Source organism: Oryctolagus cuniculus, chromosome 4, assembly GCF_964237555.1.
Source record: "Oryctolagus cuniculus chromosome 4, mOryCun1.1, whole genome shotgun sequence".
NCBI classification, from domain to species: Eukaryota; Metazoa; Chordata; class Mammalia; order Lagomorpha; family Leporidae; genus Oryctolagus; species Oryctolagus cuniculus.
The window spans coordinates 81,061,646-81,089,143 of NC_091435.1; the positions used below are offsets into that span (position 1 = coordinate 81,061,646).

At 54.7% G+C, this 27,498-nt stretch overlaps 1 protein-coding gene across 1 annotated transcript in view; it reads right to left on the reverse strand.

Moving 5' to 3' along the window:
* The window catches only part of ITGB5 (integrin subunit beta 5), a 116,511-nt gene that overhangs the window by 59,432 nt on the left and 29,581 nt on the right, over positions 1-27,498 (reverse strand). The window contains exons 4-5 of the mRNA XM_017347042.3: positions 21,838-22,087; positions 12,700-12,868 (exon numbers count right to left, since the gene is read on the reverse strand). Coding sequence (XP_017202531.1) covers positions 12,700-12,868; positions 21,838-22,087 — 419 coding nt within the window. The remainder of the gene's footprint in view (positions 1-12,699; positions 12,869-21,837; positions 22,088-27,498) is intronic.

Genomic DNA, 27,498 nt, shown 5'->3' on the forward strand with positions numbered 1-27,498 from the left:
CATCCTCCACTGCACTCCCTGGCCATAGCAGAGAGCTGGCCTGGAAGAGGGGCGACCGGGACAGAATCCGGCGCCCCAACCGGGACTAGAACCCGGTGTGCCGGCGCCGCAAGGTGGAGGATTAGCCTATTGAGCCACGGCGCCGGCCCTTGGCAGTTGCTTATAAAGCTGGCCGCCCCTGCCCCAGCCATCCCTGGGAAAGCAAAGTCCACATGCATACAAGGACACGGACGTGAGCACGCATGGATGCCCTCTTGCAGCAAACACTAACCAGAAACAAGGCAACTGTGCACGCACCGGCACGTGAACAAAGAACTACAGACAAGAAAGCACAGCCTGCACACAGAAACGTCTAGCAAATGCAGGCCAATGTGAAGTGACAGCGCATTCGTGACTTGGGGGGGGGGGGTGACAAAAGGGCACAGATATGTCCATTATCCTGAGTGTGGTGATTTATGTGTGTGTCAAAATTTGTCAAACTACACTTTAGGTTAAGTGTAGTTTGTTGCACATCCATTATGCTTCAATAAGGCTGCTTTTTAGAGAAGTCTTGCTTCATTCACATGAATATCCTGACGGCAGGATCGTGCTGGGAAGGCACCTGCCAGTCCTCCTGCTTTGGTGGCCGCGTGCGCACAGCATCTGCCTCGTCCCTGCTCCACGGCCTGGGACCGGCTCCTTACTCTCTCCCAGTGTCAGCCTCCTCGTGTGCAAGAGGGAAACGGTAATAATACTAACACAGCAGGGTTGTTGAGAGGAGCAAACCAAACGACAGCCGGTCCCCGCCAGCACCCTCCCGGCTGTAACCCAGCAGGGCACAGTCCTGCGCTGGGGTCGCAGGGCTCTGGGAGCTGCGTGCCTCCCCTCTGCCTGTCACTCCTCCATCTCCATAGCAACATATTCTTTTTATAAAACTGGAATTTCTAAAAGAAAAAACCCATTTATTTAGCTAAACTTCTCCCCATGTCTCTGAGTAAAAGCAGCATGTCAACAAAAGCAACTGCATCTAACGGGACAGAGGTCAGGCCTCGGCAGACAACATCGAGGGCGGGCAGGATGGAGACATTCTGGACTCTGAGTCAAGCAATGGGGCGTCTGGCCAAGGCTGCAGATCATTCAACCCCTCTCTGTCTGCCGGTCAAGTCCGTATCAGATTCACCACTGGGCCCACTTGGGCCTTCACACTGCTGCTTGTACTTTCCTCGCTAGAAAGAGTGGAACCGGAGCCCCCCTCCTCTATTCCCAACGTCTCCCGTGCAGCCACAGCTCCCTGCACCCTGCATAAGCCCTGCCTTCCTCCCAGCCTCTCCCCTGATCTCATCGTCCCAAAGGAAGGAGCGCTCCTCCCTCCCTAAGCAGACACAGGCCCAGACGTCCACGCTCTTTGGAGGAGCTGTCCATTGGTCAGTCACTCTCTCTCTCAGATCCCCCCGCAAGTGCCTAGCCCACTCCAGAAGCCCTTCCCCTGGCCTGCTTCCCCGCCGGCCCTCATCACTCCCCCCCCCCCCCCAATCCCCATCTAGGAGTCTTTCTGCTCCCACTTCCTCCCCTTGCCTTCTACACTCTGACCTCTTTCCCAGTCGTCCATAAGAAAGGGGAAGCAGGAACGGAGAGGGAAGCCCAGGAAGCCCAGCCCTCCCCTGCCTCTGAGAATCTTAATAAACATGCCCAGGCGTGAAGGCAGCCTCGCCGGCTCACTCACCCCAGCACGCGGCCCAGGCGAGCCTTGGGACCAGGGGAGAGAGGAGCACGCGGTAGGGCACGGAGGACTGTGCCTGCAGTCTGGGGCCCGAGCTTGCAGCCTGAGTGAGGCACTGTGGTTTCCTGGGGCTGGAAGGGGGCACACCCAGTGGCTGCCTGGGCTGCCAAAGGAGGAAGGTCACCCAAAGGGCCAAGACCAGCCCCCCCAGACACACCATCTGTCCCCGGGTCCCCCTGAGTGTGCTCCCACCCCGCCTGAACCTTCACCCCTACAGGAAGGTACAGAGATTTTCTAGACAGCAGCTCCGAATAAGCTGTGCTTTGCAAACAAGAGGAGCATAAGGGGCAGAGTTCACGATCACGGTTAGAGGGCGCACTGCTGAGAAGCATGGAAGACCGGCTCAGGGGGCCTACACGGGACAATGGCACAGGGCGACCTGGAGGAAGCGTGGACCCCCGAGGTCTGGGAGGGGCCTGGAGGCTCTGGAGCAACCTCCCAGCCACTGAGCCATCTTTCGCTGGCACCCACCAGGTAGGTACAGAGCCCTGCCCCTGCACACACTCACTGCCACATCCAGTAGCCTGCTCGTCTGCTGAGCGGCTCCCCACATCAGAAAATTCTTCCAGACCTTGGACTTGGCCAGAGGGTTGGTTCCTCCTTCTACACTGATAGCCAGGGTTGGTTACCTGGTGAGGGTATGAGCCGTCCACGGTGTCGCTCCTCAGAGGACAAGGTCTGGATACCTGGCACCACCCACTCCCCCTCCCCAACTCTCCACCAGCCCCCTCACTGTCAACATCTGGCTTAAACACAGCTGCCCAGGCCTGTGGTCCAGCTAGCGCAGAGAAAAGTGGAGCTGGGACAGCCGCCCCCAGGGCTCTGAATCCGTCCTGGAGCACAGGGCCGTGTGTGGCCGCCGAATCTTCCAGTGGGTACCCAGATCCAGCTCCCAGTGACTATGCACACACACAGCTTGCACAGCGTGAGACAGACAGACTCAAGGACAGTGGTGCAGAGTAGGGGGAGGGCCTGGCCCACCAGCCCCAGGGCATCGGAGAAAGCTGTTGCCCCTCTGCTGCACCTGCTCAGACACAGGCGGCTCACTGGCCTTGGCGTGCTCAGGCAGCAAAGACACTCAAATCCTCTCTCTGCAAACAGGGTTCAAACACAAGCCTGTCCTACGACGAAGAAGCCGTCCCATGTTGCGCTTTCAATGAGGCCAGAAGTATCAGCTTTAAATGACCAGGTTCTCTGATCTTGAGGCCAGCCTGTGTCATTAAAACCAGCAGTCACCCAAACAAAAGGTCCTCAACTGGGAGCAACACAGCCCATGGGCCCTGGCTGCCAATGAGGAGTCACCAGGCCCATACTCCCCGTGCACAGGAAAAGTGGCATCTCAATACGACGCCATCTGCAAGAGCAGAGCCCTGGTTCGAGACACCCTCTGAATCGGAGTTCCCATTTCACAGATAGGCAAGACAAGCCTGCTTACTCAAGGGCTGGGCTGACCTCGGGGTGGGACTAGTGGTCTCCCTGGAAACCCCAAGGGCTGTCATCCCATAACTCCTTTATTTTTATTTTTATTTTTTTAGATTTTATTTATTTTGAAAGAGTTACAGAGAGAAGTAGAGAGAGAGAGAGAGAGAGAGAGAGAATCTTCCATCTGCTGGTTCACTCCCAAAATGGCCGCAAGGCTGGAGCTGAGCTGATCTGAAGCTGGGAGTTTCCTCTGGGTCTCCCATGTGGGTGCAGGGGCCCAAGGACTTGGGCCATCTTCTACTGCTTTCCCAGACCATAGCAGAGAGCTGGATCAGAAGTGGAGCAGCCAGGACTCGAACCGGCACCCATATGGAATGCTAGTGCTGCAGGCCAGGTCTTTAACCCACTGTGCCACAGCACCGGCCCCCATAACTCCTTCTGATAAACAGGACGCTCATAGCTCCACTGGAGAGCAGCTCACACAGCAATCTACCCCAGAAGGGATCAAGCCCAGTTCTAACGCTGGAGACGGGCCAGGCAGGAAACTGTGGGGGTCGCTTAGATGGAGTCTGTGCTCTCTGGAAACCCACCCCTTCCACTTCTCTGATCCTGTGTGACTTCCAAAGACAGCAGGTGCTCTAGCGTTGAGGTTAAGCATGCTGGCACAGGGGTACCATTTGTATAGCTGGCTCTGCCATTTCTAGTTGTGAGGCCTTTGAGAGGTGACTCCATCTTTCCAGCCCTGTCCCCTCATTCCAAGGAGTGGGACAAGACCTTTGGGGGGCAGCGTGTGAAGTAAGCCCTGTTGAGCACTTCGCACAGAGCCTGGCTCTCACAAGCATGGAGCCAATCAATGGTGATCAATAGCATGCTTAGCATCAGCGCCCCACAGGGAAGCAGAGACACCACGGGGAACCTGGGGGTTAGGCGGGAGATGAAGGTTGCAATTGTACCCCCAGCCTGAGAAGGAGCCTGCACCCCGGCTACGCACGCATCAGTCTCCTGACTGCAGTGATGTTCCTGGAGCCAGGAGCAGCTATTTCAACCGTGGCTATTTCCCACACAGCACTCAGGGGGGTGGGGGTGGGGGGTCTCGCGCACCGTAAGGACCTAACATGTGCAAGTGTAACGACAGAACGCTTTGTCCATCAACCTTTTAGGTAAGTGAAGAGAGAGACAGACACCAGATTTTGGGGAAGAGGGAGGCCAGGAAAGGGGCCAACTCACCAGCCAGCGGGCAATTCATAACAGATCTGAGCCGGGGACAAAGGAGTCTTAATTCCAACGTGGCACGTAAGGAAAGCAAAGCCAGCGACACTGGAGCACAGCCCCACCACTCCACAACAATAAACATGTCCTCATTAGTAGCTTGTTTTTCCTGCTTCCACCCATACTTTGCAATGAAAAAGCTTTTAAAAAAATCAGTTCTGTGGTTAAACTTAATGAGGCCAAAAAGTGTAGTATTTCTTTCCTTGGGAAAAAGAAAACTTAGCCTCTGACTCAGGACACAGACATGCACCTCCAGCCGAAACCCCACAACGTGCTCGCTGCATGGGTCCCATCTGAACTGAAGCAAATTCTGGAATGCATGAGGCTGAACCACGTGAGCTTTCATCTTTACAGGAGGAAAGCTCACTAGTCAAACCTGAAATATCACGGAGAGCTAAGTGTCGGGAATCCGTGCGGCTCAATCTCAGGTGTCCCAGGAGGCTGCTCTATCTACCTCCCGCTAGATCTGCAGACACAAACAAGTCCCTGAAAGTGGAGGCTTTTTCTCGACTTTCTTTAGTTTTCTCTGCCACACTTGCTGCATCGGTTCATTTTCTGTTATGACAGCCAAAATCCAGGGCTGGGTGCTTTACACAGAAAAGAGGTGACTCACGCCGCTGTTCCACAGGGGCCGGGGCCCTGCACCAGCATCAGCCTGGCTCTGGCGAGGACTTCGTGGCGGTCAGTGACATGGCCGGAGCACACAGTGGGTGGGGGGCTGCAACAGGAAGCTGCCAGAGACAGCGACGCAGGGCCCCGGTGACCTGGGATCTCCCACTAGGCCTCACTTCTGAAAGGCTCCGTCACTCCCCCATCACCACATCAGGGGCCAAGCTTCCAACATACGAATGAACCGCACCCAAACCACAGCGTCTGTCGGGCACCCCACAAACACGCTCCGACTTGCGAAGCGTTACCAAGTAAACTGTATCTCAGGTGCTGCTTCACAAAAAATGTTTAAATTTATTTGAAAGGCAGAGAGGAAGAGTGGGGGGACACAGAGAAAGAAACAGACAGCCCTCCCACCCATTAGCCCACTCCCCAAATGCCTACCACAAGCACAAGTGGGCCAGGTTGAACCTAGGAGCCCGGAACTCCGTCCAGGTCTGCCATGTGGGTGGCAAGGGCTCCAAGTCCTTGAGCCATCACTTGCTGCCTCCCAGGTGTGCATTAGCAGTAAGGTGGATCAGATGCAGAGCCAGGACTAGAACCCAGGCACCCCTATATGGGGGGGGGGTCAGCAAAGCGTCTTAACCCTGGCCCCAACACTCGCCCCAGGACTGCAGTAATGGACATGTCGCAGGAAGCATGGTAAATGCCACGAGGCAGCCTGGTCTAACGGAGGGTGGGTGGGCTTGGGCGCGGGGACTGGGGTGTTCCTGAATTCAGAGCATGTTTGTTCGCCAGGTGTTTAACAATGAGCTGCTCAGTGCCGGGTGGTGAGCGTGGCACGGGGGCCATGCAGCCGTGAGGAAGAAGCCACGGCCCCTGTCTTCAGAGGCATCGACACACTCAAGAGGAGGCAGAGACATCACTCGAGTAACGCGGCTGCTCTGACGGGGCCCCACGCCTGGTGCCGGGGGCCACGACCTGGGCAGGAAGGTTGGTCAGGGAGGTGTCCCTTACAGATGGGATGAGGCGTGGACAGGAAAGCCAGGTGGGGGGGAGTGAAAAGGTGAAGATGGGACGGAGGGGAGGGAGGGCTTCTGCATAGCCCACCACACAGCGGACGCCGGGGAGCACAGGACGCACACCACCGAGACGCAGCCCCGGTGGGACCCACGGACCATGGCGGGCTGCGGCCAACACTGGCTCGCCGACCGGCTGTGGGATGTGGATGGACGGTGGGGGAGACTGCGTGCTGGGGCGGGCTGGGAGGTGGTGAGCTCTGTGCTTTCTGTCCAATCTCGCCGTGAACCAAAAATGGCTCTAAAAAACAAAGTCTATTAATAAAAAGAAAGAAAACCAGGGATACGGGGGAGGGGTGTCCCAGCAGAGCAAACAGTGCGGGCAAAGGGCCGTGCTGAGTCAGAGTGGCTGACTCAAGGTCACAGAGGCGGAGACAGGGCAGTGCCAGGGTGGCGCAGGAGAAAGGCCCTGTCTTGTCTCCTCTCTGCCACGTCGGCATCCCAAGCTAGCAGGGGCCCCTAGCCTGGCGTGAGAGACAGATGCCCCACCTCGGTCACCGCAGAGGTCATGACAGCGGTCACTACAGTGGCCTCCTGGTCTTCCCCAGAGACACTTCCTGAGAGCAGAGGGGGAGGGCAGGCCCTGGCGGGTTCACACTGGAGGGTATGGCGGGATGCATACTCTCACCCGTGCCCTCCTGACTGTGTCCAGCTGGAAGCCGGCCAGCATCTCCTCATCTCGGCACAGCAGCTGCTGGCGGGGCAGTGACACCCATGGCACAGCAGGCCGTGGCTAGTGGAAACCCAGCCAGTGGAGAGATCCAAAGTGCACATTAAACCCCAATTACCTGTAACCCAGACAGCTGCGGACAACCTTCGGTCACCCCACCTGACAATAACGCATGCCCAGATGGAACCCGATACTTGCACAGGGCTTCCGGAAGGCTCTGGGGCGGGGGGGGGGGGGGGGAGGCGGGCAGGCAGCCTGGGATCCAGTCCCAGAAACCCAACGTGCAATCAGCTGGCAGACAGGGAGCCCAGGCAATACCCACAGGTGACACGGAGCACAGGGGAGGGGCTGCCTTCCTCAAGGGAAGACCAAGTTGTCCTTGGAAAAACAACAAAAGTCTGAGGCTAAAAGCAACCAGGGCAGGTCAGCAGAAAGCAAAGCCTCGATGAGGGGCGGGGAGCGGGGGAGGCAGAGACGGAGCTCCTCCTGTGGGACCGGGGCACCGTGCACCTCCTACAGGCTGCAGCAGCCCCTGCTGGGCCTCGCTCACGCAGAACCAGGAAGGAGACGAAGGCGGAATCGAGAGCCCTGAGAGAAGACGGACAACGGGTGAGACCAAGTCCTGGAGGGAAAGGAACGGGCAGGCGCAGCTGGAAGCGTGCCGGCGCTCCTCCCCTCCAACCCCGGCCCCAGCATGGGCATTCTGGACAACAGGATCCTGAATCCACAGCCCCTCTCTCCTCACTGCCCTGTGGCCGCTGTCCAAAGCACCCAGTCACTGGGCGTGGGCTTTAGGCTCCGCCAAACCCTGGCTCCACTCCTTGCTAAGAAAAGGCGTCATTAATCACCGACATACTCGGCTGCCTCACCTCCAAAATGGGAGCCACTGCCAATACTCCGTGGGGTTCTTAGAGGAACCAAGACACTGGACCCAAAACATCTGGCCCATGGAGGATGCCAGGCCCAGGGCAGGCCGTTCTTAGTCTCCAGGGGGCCACAGGTTCCATGTTCCTGAGAAAGCCGAGGGGAAGCACCATGGTCTCCTCTTTGACCAGCAAGTCCCGGCCAGCAAGACTCGATCCAAACCAAACAGTGCATTCGCCCACAAACTCACTGTGTTGACTGTTGGGCTTAGTCACCCACCTGTCTCTGAGAGGACAGAAATGCTGTAAAAATGTCACCCACACAAAGCAAAATTCGAGAATCAGGATGAAGGGGAAGGGGGAGAGCGCCGTAGGCAGGACTGTGTGGGCAGCCAAGGTGCAAACCAGCAGATGGGCGCTCCCTCTCTCTCAAAAAACAACTCCCCAAGCCAGAGTCTGCCTGAAGGGTCTGATGACAAACGCTAGGGCGCTAGGAGGCACGCGGGGCACCACAGACCTCATTGCCTGCTGCCTGCGAGAAGCAGCTCGCAGCATTACTGTGCAGCCAGCAGGTACCAGCCATGCCCAAGCACAGAGACGCTCCTCTGACCTGCCAGCCGAGTGCTGACAGGCAGCAGGGAGCCCAGAGGCCCCTCTGTCCACCCAAGGCCAAGGACGCTCCCTGTTTCAGGAGAATAGGGATGCAGCCGCAGTTCCAGCCTGGATCACTCGGCACCCTTCCACCCGCACAATTGCAGGACAAACACCTCAGAGTCAGCTTCCAGAGAGCCCTGGGAGAGCAATCAAAGTGGTAATGGGAGAACCCATTATGCAGACCAAGGAAAAGCATAGAATGGGTTCAGTCACTGGCTTCCAGATAAAGATAAGCAATTAAAGGCAGGCACATTCTCCAATTGCAGTCCAGCTGGGAACAGTATCTTGGAAAAAAAAAATGCCTGCAGTGATGAGAGAGGCGCTCCCTTAGCTGTGAATGCTGTGAACTTGCCTCCATAGCAGGAAAGAACACAACTCGAAACTTCCACTCACAGAAGCAGGGTCCTAATCCTAAAGAGGAACAGTTTCCTTCTCTTTGCAAAACACCAGGTCCTGAGAAACACAAGCAAGCAGCACAGGCCACAGACAGAGGTGGGACCGTGAGTCATCCGTGAGATGACGCCACAGCCCCAGTCCCACACACTGGTGACTTCCAGTCCTACCCCGGGGAACCAGGGTGAGAAGGAATCCAAGGAGCTGCCCAGGTGCTGTGAGGAGCATGTTATCAGCTCCATCGCCAAGGGCGCAGGGTCAGAGGAAGCAGAGCATGCAGCCTGGGGGGAACTGCCTGGCCAACTCCAGCCTCACGAGGCACGAGGCCAAGAGGCTCCCCTCGTCTCTCCGTCACGCTCAGCTGGAAGGACTCATTGGAAGGGACTTTAATTGAACAAAGCAGCAGGCCGAAAACTCAATAAACAAAGCAGGGAGGGCTCAGGACTTACAAGTGCCATCTGAGGTTTGCTGCAAACAGTGAGGCTAAGACAGCTGGGAACACGACTGGCCATGAGTGGGTACTGGTTAGGGCTCAACAATATACGCACAGGGCCTAATTTCACTATTCTACTTTGAATGTGTTAAATGTTCCATATTTTAAAGAAAAAGACATATTCATTGAATAAATTAAGGTAAATATGAAAGTAAAACAACCAAAAAGTAAAAAATAAAAACTATATATGTTAAGAGTACTTCTAAATGTTTGTGGAAAAAGAATTATTTTGGAACCAAAAAAAAAAATCACAAAAATCCATGCATATGAGGAGGACTTCAAAGAGTTCATGGAAAAAGTGCAGCATAAAAAAAGTGCATGGATTTCAAAATTGTTTTGTGTTAAAAGAAACTTTTTTTTTTTTTTGACAGGCAGAGTGGACAGTGAGAGAGATACAGAGAGAAAGGTCTTCCTTTTACCCGTTGGTTCACCCTCCAATGGCCGCTGCAGCTGGCACGCTGATCCAAAGCCAAGAGCCAGGTGCTTCTCCTGGTCTCCCATGCGGGTGCAGGGCCCAAGCACTTGGGCCATCCTCCACTGCACTCCTGAGCCACAGCAGAGAGCTGGCCTGGAAGAGCGGCAACCGGGACAGAATCCGGCGCCCCGACCGGGACTAGAACCTGGTGTGCCGGTGCCGCAGGCGGAGGATTAGCCTACTGAGCCACGGCGCTGGCCCCTTAGAAAGTTTCTTTTAGGTCAGTGCCGAGGCTCACTTGGTTAATCCTCCGCCTGCAGTGCCGGCACCCCATATGGGCACCTGTTCTAGTCCTAGCTGCTCCTCTTCCCATCCAGCTCTCTGCTATGGCCTGGGAGAGCAGTAGAAGATGGCCCAGGTCCTTGGGCCCCTGCACCCACGTGGGAGACCTGGAAGAAGCTCCTGCCTCCTGGCTTTGGATCAGCACAGCTCCGGCCGTTGCGGCCATTTGGGGAGTGAACCAATGGAAAGAAGACCTGTTTCTCCCTCTCACTGTCTGTAACTCTACCTCTCAAATAAATAAATAAATCTTAAGAAAGAAATAAACTTTCTAAATTCCATTTCCTAGGAACTCTTTAAAGTACCCTTGTATTTCTATCACCTACAATAACTACCATGATCACTTTGGTCTCCAATTTTGGATTGTACAATAACTACTGTATTATAATCCATTTTCCACCACCATTTTAATTTCTCTGAGGTATTATGTACTACTCATGTTACTAAACATTTTTAAATGGTATCACTATTGCATAGTCTTTTTTTTTAACTTTTTTTTTATTTTTTGACAGGCAGAGTGGACAGTGAGAGAGAGAGACAGAGAGAAAGGTCTTCCTTTGCCGTCGGTTCACCCTCCAATGGCCGCTGCGGCTGGCGCGCTGCAGCCGGCGCACCACACTGATCCGATGGCAGGAGCCAGGTACTTATCCTGGTCTCCCATGCGGTGCAGGGCCCAAGCACTTGGGTCATCCTCCACTGCACTCCCGGGCCACAGCAGAGAGCTGGCCTGGAAGAGGGGCAACCGGGACAGAAACCAGTGCCCCGACTGGGACTAGAACCCGGAGTGCCGGCACTGCAAGGCGGATTAGCCCAGTGAGCCGAGGTGCCGGCCTGCATAGTCTTTCATCAAAAGATAGTCCCTAGTTCTAATTTTTTGCTACTCCAAGTTTGTGGTGAACCAGTTAGGATATTGATTACAAATAGGTGGTTTCTAGTAGAAAGACATTGCTTGATACATAGCTAACACAAACTGACAGCACAAAGGGAAGAAAATGGTGAATAAAGAAGCCGCCGCTTCACAGAGCCACACAGTTCTGAGCAATCACTGACTTTCCAGGCCATGGCAGGGAATGAGAGGGAACTGCCACAGGAACAGGCTGCAGCACGCACGCGAAGTGCGGCCCGGCCAGCAGCCACTCACGGGCCCAGGCAACGACTCGGGGAGCCTTCCAGAACCTCCCTGAAAATGCTGGAGTCTTGAAACACCAAGTTTTCAAAAGGCAGTGTGTTCCACCCCTGCGAGACGGCACACAAAGGCTCTGTAGGCAGAAGAGTGGACCGGCCTTCCAAAGACCACCGTGGCTCGGGCATTTGGTCAGGCCACTCCAATCCATCTAACAACGCAGGTAACTGAACACTACCTAAGCCTGCAGCTGGGCCTCCCCTTCTCCCCAAGCTTTAAACATGACTCCCTCCCCTGAAAAGAAAATCCACAGAACCCACCAAGTGGGGCGACACAGGGTGCCCTCCGTCTTCTCTGGACTGTTTCCTGCCAAGGAGAGGAATCGTGCTAAACATCTGTGAAGATAATTCAGCAGCTGAATGCCGGTCAAAAATAATTTTTCTTTCTGATTCAATTCATAAACTATTTTGTGCAGCATTTGGAAGGTTTAAAGCGGAACACGTTCTCACTGTGTTCCATCTGGCTCTCGCACTGCTGGCCAACACCAGGAGCCACGTGGCCCTGGCCAGCAGCCATGTGGATGGGCAGGCACTGCCACCTTGCCCTCCAGGAGGGGCCATGAGTCAGCGCTGGGCAGAGCCCCAGAGGCAGCAGGTGGGGGCCGCAGCGAGCGTGCTGACACCCCACACCCTGCCTGCCCTGCATCCACCTGTCTACCATTTCCCTCCTTCGGTTCATAAAGGGAAGGTATCTGTGGCTCTCCTCCCGCCAAGGATGGGGCTCCCCAGTGAGCAACTCGGCTGCACGCAGCCTCTCCAAACCAAGTCCTAACCTCTCACACCTGTCCCCGCCCTAGCACCCCCTACTCCTGCCCGACCTGCCGGAGCCTTGAGACCGCGTCACCGCCGACACGCGCTCTCCGCCGAACACTGGAAAAACGCTAAACGCACACAGAGACTGCGAGGATAAACAAACATCTAACAAGCATGTGTTGTGGTAGCGAATCCAAAGAGTGATTTTTATTTTTATCATTTGTCGCTACTGCACTGTTTGACAGTGGGAGCTTATGTTAAGAGTAAGTTATGGCCAACATTCCATTTATGTACTTCGCAGAGACTGGAACTCTCAGATCATGAGTTCATTTCTGACCTAAGTCTGTGTCCTCTCCCTGGGTCCATCTATCACGGGGAAGCAGGAGAAAAAGTCCACAGAAACGCAGCCAGAGATGCCACACGACTCTCCTCACTGCATCCCTGGGAGAGGCCAAGAAAGCTCCACCAGCTTCTATGCTCACGGCTTGACCCCCCCCCCCCCCCCCCCAGGAAAAGCAGCATTTAAAAAGCCCAGTGTACAACACAGAACAGCTGTCTTCTGGCAAAGACGGACCCGCCGCACTCAGCCTCAGCCACGCCCGACACACAGAGGCACCCAAGCCCAGCCCAGCCCGGGCCCCTGTCCTTCTGCTCACAGCAGATCTCCCCGAGGCACCACGGAGCTCAGCCTCAGATGGAAGCGTGGGCGGGAGCCACAGGTGGGGGCGGGGTGGCCTCCTGCGCCACACCTAGGCCTCCCCAGGCAGGGACAGGACAGGGAGCGGGGACGGCTACCAACCTTGCAGACGGCCGCCTGGAGGACTGCGTCAAAGCCGCCCTCGGGGGCATCGCGGTTCCGGGACACCCTCTGCTTCCGAACCTCCTCATTGAAGCTGTCGACTCTGTCGGTGAGGGGCAGCAGGTGGCGGAACCCAAAGGAGGGCACGCAGTTGGGGAACAACTTGTAACTAGAGAGAACGAGGAGGACAGTCAGTCACCTGTCTGTCGTCGGCTGTAAACTTTACCCAGGGGCCCTGGGCACGTACCTAGAGTCCAGAGAGCCCCGAGAGCCCCGAAGGCCCTGAGAGGCACCCGGAGGTATTTATCCAGCGCCGAGGACGGGGTGACCTGGGACAGGCGCGGAGGAGAGGGCTGAGGTCACGAACCTGGCCCCACCTCTGGGCTCCAGGCAGGGCAGCAGACACCCAGCAGGGAGTGAGCACGAGGTTTGAACAGGGCAAGGAAGCCCAGTGGCAGCAGGGAGACTTGCCATGGCCTGGATAGATGTGTGGTAAGGGCCGGCTGTGGCAGAGGGGAGGCAAGGCAGACGCTGTCCAGAGTGAGACCAAGCCCCTCCACAGTGCCTTCGACGCAGACAGCAGACAGCATCAGGCCCTGGTCTCCTGTGCACTCTCGACTCCCTCCCTCAGCTTCAAGTCTCCTCGCCAGCTTCTCTGGTTGCAAATCAACCCCTCGCCAGAACTGGCTCCGAAAATCAAAGGAGTGCCCTCGCCAGCCCCACATGGTGCCTGAGCACAAGACTCAGGGGTCATGTATACCCTCTGCTGATAACGTCCTGGTGTCTGGTCCCCTCCCAAAGGCCTATGCAGGAAGCGCAAGTCTGAGCAAAAAGTAGCTACCAGTGGACAGACTGATGCCCGCATTTTTACCCTCAAAATTCCCAAAACATGCAAAACCGACCAATCACGGGAGGACATGAGCACTGTGGGCCAACCAGAGACATGGACATGAGTCAAACACGCACCTCTCAACTCCAATTTCGATCTGTAAGATTCTTTCCTCCGAACCCCCTAAGAAGCCTGGCAACCATGAAACGGGGGCCAGCCCCTTGCTCTGAGTGTCTATTTTCCACCACCAATGTCAGGAACCGGCTTTGCTGCACATTGGGTGAGTGGATAGGCTCTGGGCTGGGGAAGCAGAGTTACTCTATCCACCAGCTGCTGCCACTCGACAAAGGAGCCCCTGAGCCCCACCTGTCAGCCACCCCAGTGACCGCCAGGATGCACGGCCATGAGCAAATGATCATGGAACAGCAACCAGAATGTTCTCTCTGAAACGGTGCAAAGATAAACCACCAGCTCTCCCAGATGCAATGGACATCATGAACAGACTCCTCAAATGGAGAATTTTATCTGGAAATCTGGGAAGAAGGAAGCACTGGCAGCCAATAGTAGGTTCAGAGCAGGTCTTTCTCCTGAAAGAGCAGGCCGTCTCCCTTCACTGCCCTGTGGCGAGCCCAAGGGGCCGCATTTCAGGAGGAAGTCAGCTCCCAGCGGCAGTTCTAAGAGTCTGGCTTGAGGCACAGCTAATGAAAGAGGAAGAGTGTCCTCACAGAGGGGGAGAGAGAAGAGTGTCGCAGGCAGGCAAAGAGAACACATGCAAGGGTCCTGTGGTAGGACGCAGAGAGGCCCACGGACAGAGGAAGCCACGCAGCAGCAGACAGCAGGAGACAGGCTGGCCCTCCTCGCAGGGCCCTGCTACAGAAGGCTCTCTTCCAGAACAAAAGATGACAAACAAGCAGTAGCAGGGAGGCCTGCTTCAGACGCACGCGCGGGATGGAAAACAGGCTCAGCCACCGCTAGCAGGACCCTGCCTTCAGGCTGCCAAGGAGCACCTCCCAGGGACAGGTCCAGGCAGGTGCAGCTCCGCACAGAGGCAGGCGTGGCTCTGTAAGGGCTGTTCCCTCCCCTGCAGACCTGCAGTGCCTGCTGCATCCACCACAGGCCCACGACAGGCCCAGGGGCCCTCCCGGGCAGCCTGCTCCCGTGGTGGCCGCGGTCCTCTGTGGACCTGCCTGCCTTGCCCGTCATTGCTCTTCTCCCTGTTCCTGCCCCCACATCTCCCGGTGCTGGACAGGTCAACCTCTGTCTAAGTGCATGCCTCTGGACCCCAAACCTTCACAACCTCCTCAACGGAACAGGAGTGGAGGTCCCCATCTGTAGCCAGGTAACAAACACAGAGGCCGGTACAAGTCAGCGCCCCTGACTCCCACTTCCAGTCTTTTTTTTTTTAATTTATTTATTTCAAAGACAAAGTTACAGAGAGAGGTAGAGAGAGAGAGAGAGAGAGAGAGAGATCTTCCATCCACTGGTTCACTCCCCAGATGGGCGCAACAGCCAGAGTTGCACCAATCTGAAGCCAGGAGCCAGGAGCTTCTTCCGTGTCTCCCACACACGTGCAGGGCCCCAAGGACTTGGGCCATCTTGTACTGCTTTCCCAGGCCATAGCAGAGAGCTGGATTGGAAGAGGAGCAGCTGGGACTAGAACCAGCGCCCATATGGGATGCCGGCGCTCCAGGCTAGAGCGCTAACCTGCTGCGCCACAGCACCGGTCCCCACTCCCTAGTCTTGCTCTTGGCCCTGGCCCACCACCCAGGACTCCAGCTGCGCAGGCGCCCACAGGTGGTCGGGCTGCTGGTGGAGAGGCAGGACGGAAATGGAATCACGACTGCGGTTCCGTGAGAAAACTGCAAGAGCTGTGCAGAACTCAAACGAAGCTCAGCGGTTTTTTAACCTTTCCCCTCTGGCTCTTGCAGACAGCAATAAGCAGTGACGTTCTTAACCGTGGAGAATCACTATTGTGTAATCAGGAACTAGCACACGTGTTTGCCAGAGAGAACCCTTCCCTGCTGAGTATGCACTGCAACCGAATCACAGCCGCAGCTGCCCGAGAACACAGCTCTGTCCCACGGCCCCGGGGCTGTCTCCACTGTCACTGGAACGGGATGTCGCCTGAGACGAGTTACATCAGCTCACCCCCAAGACGTGCCTGAGTAGCCTGAAGACTGGAGGGTCTGGAGACCCTCTGTCTGGGCTATGGGGCCCCAGTTTAGGGCCATGCACAAGCACTTACTGAACTAAGGATTATTAGCCAGGAAGACTGAAAAATAAAATATACATGGTGAGGGGGCCGGCCCTGTGGCATAGTAGGTTAAGCCTCCACCTGTGGCACCAGCATCCCATATGGGCACCAGTTTGTGTCTAGCTGCTGCTCTTCCAATCCAGCTCCCTGCTATGGCCTGGAAAAGCAGTAGAAGATGGCTCAAGTGCTTGGGCCCACATGCAGGACCTGGAAGAAGTCCAGGTACCTGGCTTCAGACTGGCTAAGTTCCAGCTGCTGTGGCCATTTGGGGAGTGAACCAGTGGATGGAAGACTCTCTCTCGCTCTCTCTCTCTCTGTAGCTCTACCTTTCAGGTAAATAAAAATTTTTTAAAAAATAAAGTGAATCCAAGGGCTGGCACTGTGGCTTATCAGGATAAAGCCGCTGTCTGCAGTGCCGGCATCCCATATGGGCACCCGTCAAGTACCGGTTGCTCCACTTTGGATCCAGCTCTCCGCTATGGCCTGGGAACAGCAGAGGATGGCTCAAGTCCTTGGGTCCCTGCACGCACGAGGGAGACCCAGAAAAAGCTCCAGGTTCCTGGCTTCAGATTGTCCCAGCGCTAACCTTTGTAGCCATTTGAGGAGAGAACACGCAGACAGAAGCTCTCTCTCTGCCTCTGCCTCTCTCTAACTCTCTCTTTCAAATAAATAAATCTTAATAAATAAATAATAAACATTTAAAAAAGAAGTGAATCCAATTAGAAGACACTGGATCTACACAAATCAAAAAATAATCTTTAAATTTTTTGAAAATTTATTTTTTTGAAAGGCAGAGCAAGAAAGATATCTCTCATCTGCCCACAACAGCTGAGGCTGTGCTAAGACAAAGTCAGGAGCCAAGAACTCAATTCAGGTCTCCTACCCAGTAGCAGGGACCCAAGTACTAGAGCTGCCACCTGCTGCCTCCCAGGGTTCCACCAGCAGGAAGATAGATCAGGAACAGTCTAATGCTTCAGGACAACAGTGTTCACCAACCGGACAAGGAAAGGCTCCCCACTTACTCTAAACACATAAAATTGTTGGATAAAATATAACAAAAGCAGGGGCGGGGGCAGCACTGCAGCATAGTGGGTTCAGCTGCTTCCTGCGACACCGGCATCCCATAATGACAACATCCCATATGGATCTCATATTTCCTGGCTGCTGCACTTCCAATCCTCTCAGTGGCCTGGGAAAAAGCAGCAGAAAATGGCCCAAGTGTTTGGGCCACTGCCACCCAACATGGGAGACCTGGAGGAAGCTCCTGGCTCTGAGCTTCCGCCTGGCTCAGCCCCAGCCGTTGTGGCTATCTGGGGAGTGAACCAGCAGACAGAAGATCTCTCTCTCTCTCTCTAACTCTCTTTCAAATAAATAAATAAATCTTAAAAAAAAAAAAAAATCAAATGCACAGCCAAGTCTGGAAGTTTAGAAGGGAAATCCTAGGTGCAAGAAGTAAAGAGGAAGCCATCCAACAAACGAACGGACAGAAGGTAACGGCTGGGGAACGAGCAGGGATTCGTGCAGAGGGGCTCCCCAACGCGTCAGAACTCGACTGAGGCCCGGAAGGCATGCAGCAGGAATCTACCAGGAACAGACGATGAGTCTCAGGCCCGTGCAGAGCCTCTGCGTGGAGCCGAGTGCCACAAACAGCCGCGGTACCACTCAAACGAGAAACAGGAAGACTCCAGCTGCTGGCCTAGGAAAGCAGCAAGGAAGCTAACGGGCACTGCAGCCACCAGCCAGAAGAATCACCCACAGAACCTGCAGCTCCGGGCCCAGGCGGTCAGAACTGGGTGCTTTTACGGTAAAGGAGCCCCCAGCTGAGAAACGAACAGGACGACGATCCCGCAGCGCAGCCTCGAGGCTTCTGGCCAGAGCAAACGTTAACCTGCTCCTCAAACACGCCAGCACAGCCAGGGCACGAGCTCTTCGCGTGCAACACGCCAAAGGTGGTGGGCCCCACGAGAAACAGGCCGCCAGAAAGGAATACCAGGAAACCCAACGCACAGAACGACCTGTGACTCAAAAAATACAACAGGTTTTAAATACTGCAAAACAAAGACATTTAAAACATTCAAAGTACAAGGAACAGAAAGCAAAGTCCAGACAGGATATTATGAGAAAAACAGAACAAAACAGAAGGATCTGGAGGGAAAAAAACTCAAAAATTATGGAAATGAAAAATACACACACTTATTAAAGTGAATTAAAGTGAAGCTGCAGGGCCCACTGCTGTGGCACGGCAGGTGAAGCTGCTGCTTGCCTGTGATACCAGCATCCTGTACTGGAGTGCTGGTCTGAGTCCTGCCTGCGCCACTTCCCCTCTAGCTTCCTACTAATGTATCTGGGAAAACAACAGAATAGCACCCAAATACTCGGGTCCCTACCACTCAAACTGGAGGCCTAGATAGAGTTCCTAGCTCCCGGCTTCAGCCTGCCACAACCCTGGCTGTTACAGCCATCCACCTGTGAACCAGGAAGATCTCTCTCTGTATGCCACCACCCCCACTGTTGCTTTGCCTTTCAAATAAATAAATAAACCTTTTAGAAAAACAAAACTGAAATTTCACTGTCTGGATCAAACAGGTGAAAAGCAAACTGGAAAACTGGAAGAGATTTCCCATTATGCGGCTAAGAGAGGGGCGAGTAAGAGATAGAAATTATGGGAGAAAAATTAGGAAACACGAAGTTTGGAATGAGAGCTCCAACCTAATAGCATTCAAAGGAAAATAGAGGAGACGATACCTGAGAATTTTCAATAAAGATAATACTCGTAGATTGAACACACACAAATGAAGTTCTGAGCAAGGTGGACAAAAGCAAAGCCAACCCAGATACACTGGTGTGCACATCCCTGTAGAACAGGAAAAGCATGGAGAATAATAAAAACCACCAGGGAGAAAATGGTCGGACAGACAGCAGACCTCACATCAGCCACAAGAAATGCCAGAAGACAATGGAATAATGCCTTCAGGTGGGCGAGGAAGGCTATGACTTCTTGGGAGAAATACACAAAGGGTAAGAAAAAAATATAAGCAATGAAGGACGACACGCATTACCTCACTTGCCAGTATTTTTACAGGATGTGCACTTGAGCAAGAGCCCAATACCTCCAAAGAAAGGAAGCATTTAGAACTGGAAACACCACGGCAGATCAGGGTCCCAGCACTGTATCAGCGAATACTCTTCCAGCAAAACCCCTCCTGCGGCTCCCCACATCAACTGAACAGCCCTTTAACACGATGACTAAGTTACCCTGCCTTTCTCTTCCCACAGCAGCCCTGGAACTTCTCATTTCTGCCACATTCTCAGATGGTTACCAGTGAGTCTGGGACTTGGAGCAGAGAGGAAGGGACGAACTTCAGGTCCTCAAATCACCTCTCCTGACTTCCCATCTCCCCACACTTCCTGGGGGCGGCTGCTGCTGCTGCTCCCACCACCACAGCAGAGAAGAACCTAACTGAAGGTTCCACCGGAGCCCAAGGAGCCTTCTGTGGCTTTCCTCTCCACCAGAGCCAGAGAGGTGGACAGTTAGACAAGCACAAAGACCAAGCTCAGGCTCGTCTGTAACAACACCGAGGAAACGGGCCAGCTGCAAGACAAAAGGGCGTGGCAGGGACTGCGGCATCCAACCAACCTGTGGTACAAAGCCCAGCTTTGCCAGACCACCCAGTTTTTCAAGAAAATCTAGAAATTCTAGAGTCCTACAGTGCCATTCACACAGAAAGGCAAAGCACACACAGAATGGTCCGGCAGGGAACAGCCACCCGAGCTTGTGCCGTGCCTCAGGGGAGGAGGGGGGCACCTCCGGGGAGATGCAGGATGCTGCACTGTCGGGGTGGGGAGACGGATGGCGGCTGCTCACCGCGTCTCAGGAGGACTCCCTGCAGTCCTGCCCAGCTTAGAGGTAAGACTGACAGCACTCAGGCCTGGCATGTCTTCACACTCCGCGTCCCCCAGGGCAGCCCTGGCAGCACTCTGTCTGCAGCAGGATGTGCCTTCGAGGGTGCAGGGAACCAACTCTGGGCAAGTAACGTGCCAGAGCCCCGAGTAGCCACACGCTGAGTGCCCATGGCCCGTCCTTGGTCCTCTGACAGCTTCCAATCTAGGGGCTCCCTTGGTGGACGAGCCTGGGAGAAGCCGACGTGGAGACACACCCAGTTGGGGCAGGGGTGAAAAGCAGTGCACAGAATCGCCACTCCCAGAGAACTCAGGAGCTCTCTGGCCGAGATGTCCCTGCTCCTGGTGAGTGGCAGAACTCTGACCGGGGCGGGGCATTAGGCGCTGGGACTCAGTTGGAAAGATCCAAGGAGTAACGGCCCCAGAGGCCACCTGAAACCAGAAGGCAGCTCGACCGCAGATCATTGACGACACTTACTTCCTTTTCATGCTTGAGGAACCTAGAGTCTCATTTGTCCTTAAGCCTCTTATCTTACTGGTTTTCCATCGCCGGGTGGTTCCCAATGCCTGGTCTACACCAGCTCCAGGACAGCGCACAAAAGGAGCAGGAAGGATTCAGAAGGACAGGCGCCACCCCCACAGCACCACCACCCAGCCTGGCTCGGAGTCAGGAGCTGCAGAGGCTGGAAAGCTAAGCTGTGGGAGAGAGGCAGGCTCAGAGCCTTACCAGCAGAACTGAAAATGAGACCTCACGACGCAAGGAGCCTGGATCCGAGTCACCACACAGAGCAGAGCTGCCAAGGAAAGCAGCTCAACCCCACCGCATCACACACACAAGAAAACCCGCTGGTCGTGTTGACCGAGGCTTGGAGACTGCTCACGACAGCACAGCCCAGCTCTGCTCTCGGGTGCACCCCAGGGGCCACAGTAGGAGGGTCAGCGGTGGGCGGTGGTTATCATCACCAGCCCCAGGTCAGGGGTCTGTCCTGGGTGTGGCCTGGCTGTATTACCGGGAGTGCAGATTCTGAAAGTAGGCTGTCTGGATTTGTCCCCCAGGTGAGCCCGTCACTACTGGTAAGGGGAAGTTGCTCGCTCTCATCTTTAAAATCTGGCACACAACCGCCTACCTTAGAGATCTCAGGAAGTTGTTCTGAGATTTAAATGACATGGTCCATGCTGAGTATGGGACCTGACGCTGCGGCCTTCTATCCCACAGCCTCGCGGAAGTGGACGTGGAGAGGAGACAAGAGAGGGTCGGAAGTCCTCACTCACTGTAGTCACACCGCATAACCCGGACAGAGCTGGTGTGGGGGCACCTCGGCCTGCTCCTGACACGCACACACACGCCTTAAGGCAGACCGCCACCCTTCTGGTTTCCTCTCAGTCCTGGGCGTACAGCTAAACAGTGTCTAGAGCCTTGCTGGAATCCTGCTCTGATAGGATGTGGGAACAGAGGTAACAAGGACCGCAAGGAGCCACAATGACCCTCCCAAACATACTCCTCCAGGCGGGACGATTTGGGAAGCCATGTGTGGAGACAGCACCGCTAGAATATGGAAGAACCTGGGTCCCTGGGTCAATGCATGGAGGGGAGGCGTCCAGAGACCCAGCTGGACTCAGGTATGCGGAAGAAACAGGGAACGGTGAGTCATCACACACTTCGGGATTTGCTTCGCTGCAGCAGTTAGAAACTCCTCTTCTCCAATAACTAATCAAACACTTGCTAATGCAGGTACTTGGCGTATGCTGAAACAGACTCACGCCTTTATAAAACACAAGGTTTTTATTGTGTTTCATCAAGGTCAGTTCTGGTTATTTATATAAACAACAGGAACAAACTGAATCATTCATAAGCACCCGGTCACTCCGAGCAGGGGGAGAGTTTACGCTGTCCTGCCCACTCCCCTCCCCGCTCCCCCAGACCCCCAACTCCCTGAGCACATCCTTTAACTTCTGCTCAGGTGGGAGAGCAGTGCTAGGTGTGGCAGGCAGCAACACAAACGGGCTACAATCATTCTACCTTGCTCACTCCGTCTCAGGGTGGGGCAGAACTTGGCCAGCATCCAGCAAAGTGAACGCCTACCAGCTCACTCCTCCTCCAAGCTAAGCTCCGCCCCAGCCTTAGGCACCCAGCAGAAGGATGACGGTCACTCACCCAATGCACGGATTGGTCTGGTACCTCGGCGCCGTGTAGGAGAAGGGAGAGATGTCTTTGTCGACAAAAGACCCGAACCCCAACCGGAAGTTGCTGGTGAGCTTCCTCATCTCTTCGGCGAGCTTGGTGCCCAGGTTCCGGATGCTGTCCAGGTCATCCTTCATGGACAGGGAGAGGTCCATCAGGTAGTACAAGTCCACGGGATAATCCTCCACCTGGCGCACCTGCAGCTGGAAGGAAGTCTTGTCGCCTGTGCCAACAGAGAGATCGTGTACGTCAGGGGCTGGGCAACTCAGCGGGGGCAGGCCGGAGGCATCCTGCTTTCAAAGCTGGCCCACCTCTGGCTTTTCTTTAGTGACTGTGCGTCTCTCACAAGAGATGTTTTCTTTGGTAGCAGAGTCCCTGAAGGGACTAGGGTGCTGGACGGAGTCTGGGGTTCTACTTCCCAAACACTCAGTGTTTCTAAGCAACTGAAAGGCCCCTTGGGTTATTGGTGGGCAGTGACCAGACAACTGCACGGACACAAACCAGGTAGAAGGTAGCCCCTCAAGGAGACACTAACTCCAGAACAAGACCCAGCTACGGCGAGAACGTGCATGTGAAACAGAAAGCAGGAAGACTAGCAAAAGCAGGGCACGGGCGTGAGTAAGAACTCGGCGAGGAACAGGAACTGTGCAAGGCAAAGGAGGCAAAGAAAGTCACTTAATATACCCCAAAGGGCAAAGATACTTATGGCTGTGCCACGCCCTGTTTCTATTTCTCTTTTCATAGCCATTTACCAGACAACAGTGGTAGTTCTTAGGCATCTTTGACATTTTGGGATATCACAGACACAACTCATTACATCAGAAATCACACAAGCAGCCTTCAGAAAGTTCAGGGAAGCGGAGGGCATTGTGGGTGTCCACATCCCATATCTAAGTGTCTGGTTCAAGCCTGGGTACTGGGGCTGGTGCTGTGGCAAAGCGGGTAAGGCCACCACCTGCAGTGCCAGCATCCCATATGGGCGCTGGTTTGAGTCCTGGCAGCTCCACTTCAGATCCAGCTCTCTGCTATGGCCTGGGAAAGCAGTGGAAGATGGTCCAAGTCTTTGGGCCCCTGCACCCACATGGGAGACCTGGAAGAAGCTCCTGGCTCCTGGCTTCGGATTGGTGCAGCTCCAGCCATTGTAGCCATTTGGGGAATGAATCAGCATATGGAAGACCCCCGCCCCCCAACACACCTCTGTCTGTGTGTAACTCTGACTTTCCAATGAATAAAAATTTTTTTTAATTAAAAAAATTTTTTCCTGGCTACTCTGACTTCCAATCCAGCTTCTTGCTAACGTGGGAGGCAGTGGATGATGGCTCAAGTATGTGGCTCCTTCCACCCACAGAGGAAACACAGATGATGGAGTTCCTGTTTTCTGCTATGAGCTGGCTGTTATGCACATTTCGGGGGTAAACAGTGGGTAGAATCTTTCTCTCTCTGTCTCTCCTTCTCTTTTACTCCTTCCAAATAAATAAACCTTTTTAAATTTTGTTAAACCTCATGGAAAATTTGAGTTACCTTTTGATTTTTCCATCAATTTTTGAAGCTCTCTCAAATACATAAATATAGGCAGCCTGCAAACTTTGGCCTCACTGCCTTTTTTTCTTTTTTTAAAGAGTGGGATTTGGCCATCAAGACACCTGTATCCCACATCAGCCTGGGTTCAATACCTAGCTCTGGTTTCCAATGCAGCTTTCTGCTAATGCAGACCCTAGGAGACAGCATTTATCACTCAACTACTTGGGTCCCCATTAACCATGCAGTAGCCCTGGCTGGAATTCCTGGTTCTCAGGTTCAGCTTGGCCCAGCCCCAGCCGTTGCAGGCATATGGGGGGTGAACCAGCAGATATGAGCTCTGTCTCTCTGCCTCTCAGATAAAGAAGAAAAGACAAGACACCACTAGCACTGTCTACCAGCTACAAAAAGCAGAAGATACCTGGGCCTCACAGTAAGCAGCCAGCAGCAGAAAGGGGAGTTTCCCAGAAGGGAGCAGTGGTAGTGTCCAGGGAGGCGGCCTTTGGTATCAGCCCCTTCAGAGTTGACAGAGAGGCCCAAGTCCAGGCAATCACCAGAGGACTCACGCCAGGATCATGATCCCTGTCATTTCATAATTGCTAAAGACAAGTCACTCACAAAGAACTTCAAAGCTCAATGCATACAGAGGAATTCCACCTGCCCTGGGCTCAGCAGCCTCCCAGGAGCAGCGAGGTGTGCTGCTCTCACCCCAGACCAGAAGTGTCCGCATGCATTTGAAAGCTGGGCCTATTCCTTGTGTGTGTGGAGCAGCAGCAAGGCAGCCTCCCCACCTCTGCTCCAGGGGCCCACACCTGCCTTGCCAGCAGCTGAGCCTCAGAGCAACCCATCACTCATCGGCCGCTGACAACCAGCAAAGAAAAGCCTTCTTGAGCTCACAGGAAGGGGACGGAAGCCTCCAGGCCCTCTCTCCTGCTCTCACCCCAAACACGGTCTGCCATGAAGAAGCAAACGATTGAAGGATCACTTCAGCTTCCAGCTCTGTCTCTCAAGTAGGCGGCACCCTGAGCCCCGGCTGCAGCAATGCCAACAGCGGAGATCAAGGCTACGAGGCGCTCCCGTGGGAGAGAAGTGTTTGATAGCGGCAGAGGCTTGCACAGATGAAGTATGATTATTATAATTACTGTTTGGAGTCAGGGCAGCAGCCCAGAGCCCGCCTCCCCTGACCTGTCTCAGCTTGCACTGTTGCAGTTGTCCCAGGATTGATGTAGTTTGGGTTGCCTGTTGGTTTGAGCCTATTTTTAAAAACCGTCAGTCTGACTCAAACAGTGGAATGTTCCAGATTTCTTCCAGAATGAATTCCAGACTGCTGCAGCGTCCCTCTCTGGTTTCCATCAGGCAGACAGCAGGGCCCTCCCAAGGGCCCCTAGGAGGCCACATCGCAGCGGGAGAGGGATGGGCAGGAGGGAGAACTTGGAGAAGGACTGACCCCCCTCTTTGGCCCTTGCATGGACTCAGCCTGCAATCCTGCCTCCTCTGCCGAATCCCATGACGTCAGCAAGACTTCTGCATTTCCCGCCACCTGTCCACCTTGCCCCCTCTTCCCAGCTGTGTCTGCTTCTATCCAGCATCTTTTTGGTAGCTTATGAGTAGCTGACAGACAGCTCAATTCATGAGTAAATGACAGATGGGTGCTTTAGGACCAGGAAATGGAGAACTGGCTGGGACCCAGGGAGGCTGGGAGGCAGCCGGGGGACTGAAGCAGGCACGAGGCTGGGAAACAGGAGAGCTGAGAGCTGGGCTTGAATCCTGACCTGGTCACCCATCACTCGGGGATGGCAGGACCCTTTAAACCTGCGGCTCAGCCCCCACAGCAGTGACTGCGGGGATCACAGACACAATGCGGATGAACCCCACATGTGTTCCTGTGCACGGAAGGCTCTGACCTCCGCACCCCCAAAAGTCCATTATTAAAGCAATTTCCTGTAGGGATAAAAAGAGAGCGAATTCTGCCAGAAACTTGAGTTTGAAGGGCTATAGCCTCGGGCATATTAATTCAGCTCCAAATTTTTCAGACATGAAGTCAAAGAGGGAAATGAGAGAGGATACAGAGGCCCTGTGGGTGCTGAGAAGGTGTCTCTTCTGAAGTGAGAAATCCCTGGGTGTCAAATTCTGAGAAAAACTGACCACTAAGCAAACATATGCAAGGCTTCCCGGGAGCAGGCTGCAAACACTCCAAGGACGTGTGTCTACCAGCCTTGCCCAAAGGGAGAAGGAAAGAAAGAGGGTAGCAGTGTCCATGCTCAGAGTCAAAGCTCCTTGCCACTGCTGATCCACGCATGCCTGGTTTTAAATGCCACACGCTCCTGAGCAGGCCTTGGCAATACGGGACGTGGGTTCTGTCGGCGGGCTTCGGAGGGCCGACACTCCCGTCGCATTCTCAGTGTGGGTGTCAAGTTGCTGCAGCACCAATGCCCCAGCAAGGGCAGCCTACAGAGCAAGTGGACCTAGGGCGCACACCCGCAGCCAGGAGCTCCGAGGCCCGGGGCACTGGCCCTGTCTGGGGTCCACCTCCAGCACCATGTACGTCAGACACATCCCTCAGCCCACCTTGCTCCCAGCCACGCTGCTCTCCTGTGCACCTGAGACTTCCAGCTGCCCCTTCCTGCTGGGCTGCTCTGCAGATCTGTGGGGTACCATCCTCGCAACATGTGCCTGGATTCGTCAGCCCCTGCTTCCTCGCACTCCACATGGGATCCCTGCGGGCTCAGTTCCCCTGTGGCTGTGCCCCTTCTCTCTCTAACCCCGGCCTCAGGACCAGCGTGAGATCAGAGCAACAGGATAAAGCAAACTCAAAAGAGAAGCGGGGCACTGGGCACCCGCGAGGACGGAGCCATGCCCGCAAGCAGCCCTCTCAGCTCCTCCTGGGTCTTCCTGTTTGCAGGCACCCAGCTCCAGCCCACATTGGCACAGAATTCCTTCCACTGCTCAGTCCCTAACTCCCCACCCCCGGAATTAAGCGGCCACCAGCACCGCACCTGAAACAGTTTAACAGCTCTCTCCTCTCTGCCCTCCTTTTAACAAAAAGTGAGATGTGAGCTTGCTCCAGGGACACGCATCAAATGATGAACACTTCCAGAGAGTGGAGAATTCTGCAAGAACCGTCCAGCCTGGCTTCTGCCAAGCAAGGGGACAAAGCAGTCTCAGCAGGTGAAGACTCACCGTCCCAGTGGCAGCTGAGTGGCGGTTTTCAGTTCCCTGCAATTACCTCTCTGTGCTAGGAATTCAGAGAAGGAAAACATGAAATCAACTGCATTCTAACAGGGAGTGAGGCCCCAGGGCACACCTTAGAAGACAGACACCCAGCTCTCAGTCCGCCCCAGCAGGAGGTGATCTGCGTCCCAGAACTAAGTCAGATCTAGAACAAAGAATCGCCTCCCTGCTCAGAACTGGGCCTCTCAACAGACGGAGCCAGGGGGCGAACATCTGCAGATGTGGAGGCCCCCAGGGTCTGCCTCCAAGCTTACAGTTCTAGGAGGCCAGTTTCCTGTAAAGTTGCCCTTTCTCCACGCAGCAACAAAAACCCCTTTCTCTCTCTTTGGAAAAAAAAAAAAAGATTTTTTTATTTATTTGAAAGTCGGAGTTATGGGGGAGGGGGTGGAGGGCAGTGAAGCAGAGAGAGAGGTCTTCCATCTGCTGGTTCACTCCCCAAATGGCCACAACGGCCAGCGGGGCCAGGCCGAAACCAGGAGCTTCTTCCAGGTCTCCCAGGTGGGCACAGAGGGCCAGGACCTTGTGCCATCCTCCACTGCTTTCCCAGGCCACGCCGGCAGCGGCTTAACCCGCTACTGCCACAACGCCAGCCCAGTCTCTCTTTTTTTAAGCATGTACCTAGTCAGTCTGGATGACAACACTGCAGATGTAACCCCTAAACCAAAACCAACACTCCAAACCAGAAAGAAAGGGGAGAAAAAAATCCCTAAGCAGGGGCTGGCAGGAAGCCCCCATCCAAAGCAACCGATCGTCTGCAGCGCAGTGAACACTGCTGCGCTGCGGTCTCCTGCCTGGGCGGGACACGCTCCGGTTACGTAAGACGTGTCCCTGGGGACAACCAGTACATAGGAAATCTCTGAGATTTTTGCAACCTCTTGTGAGTCT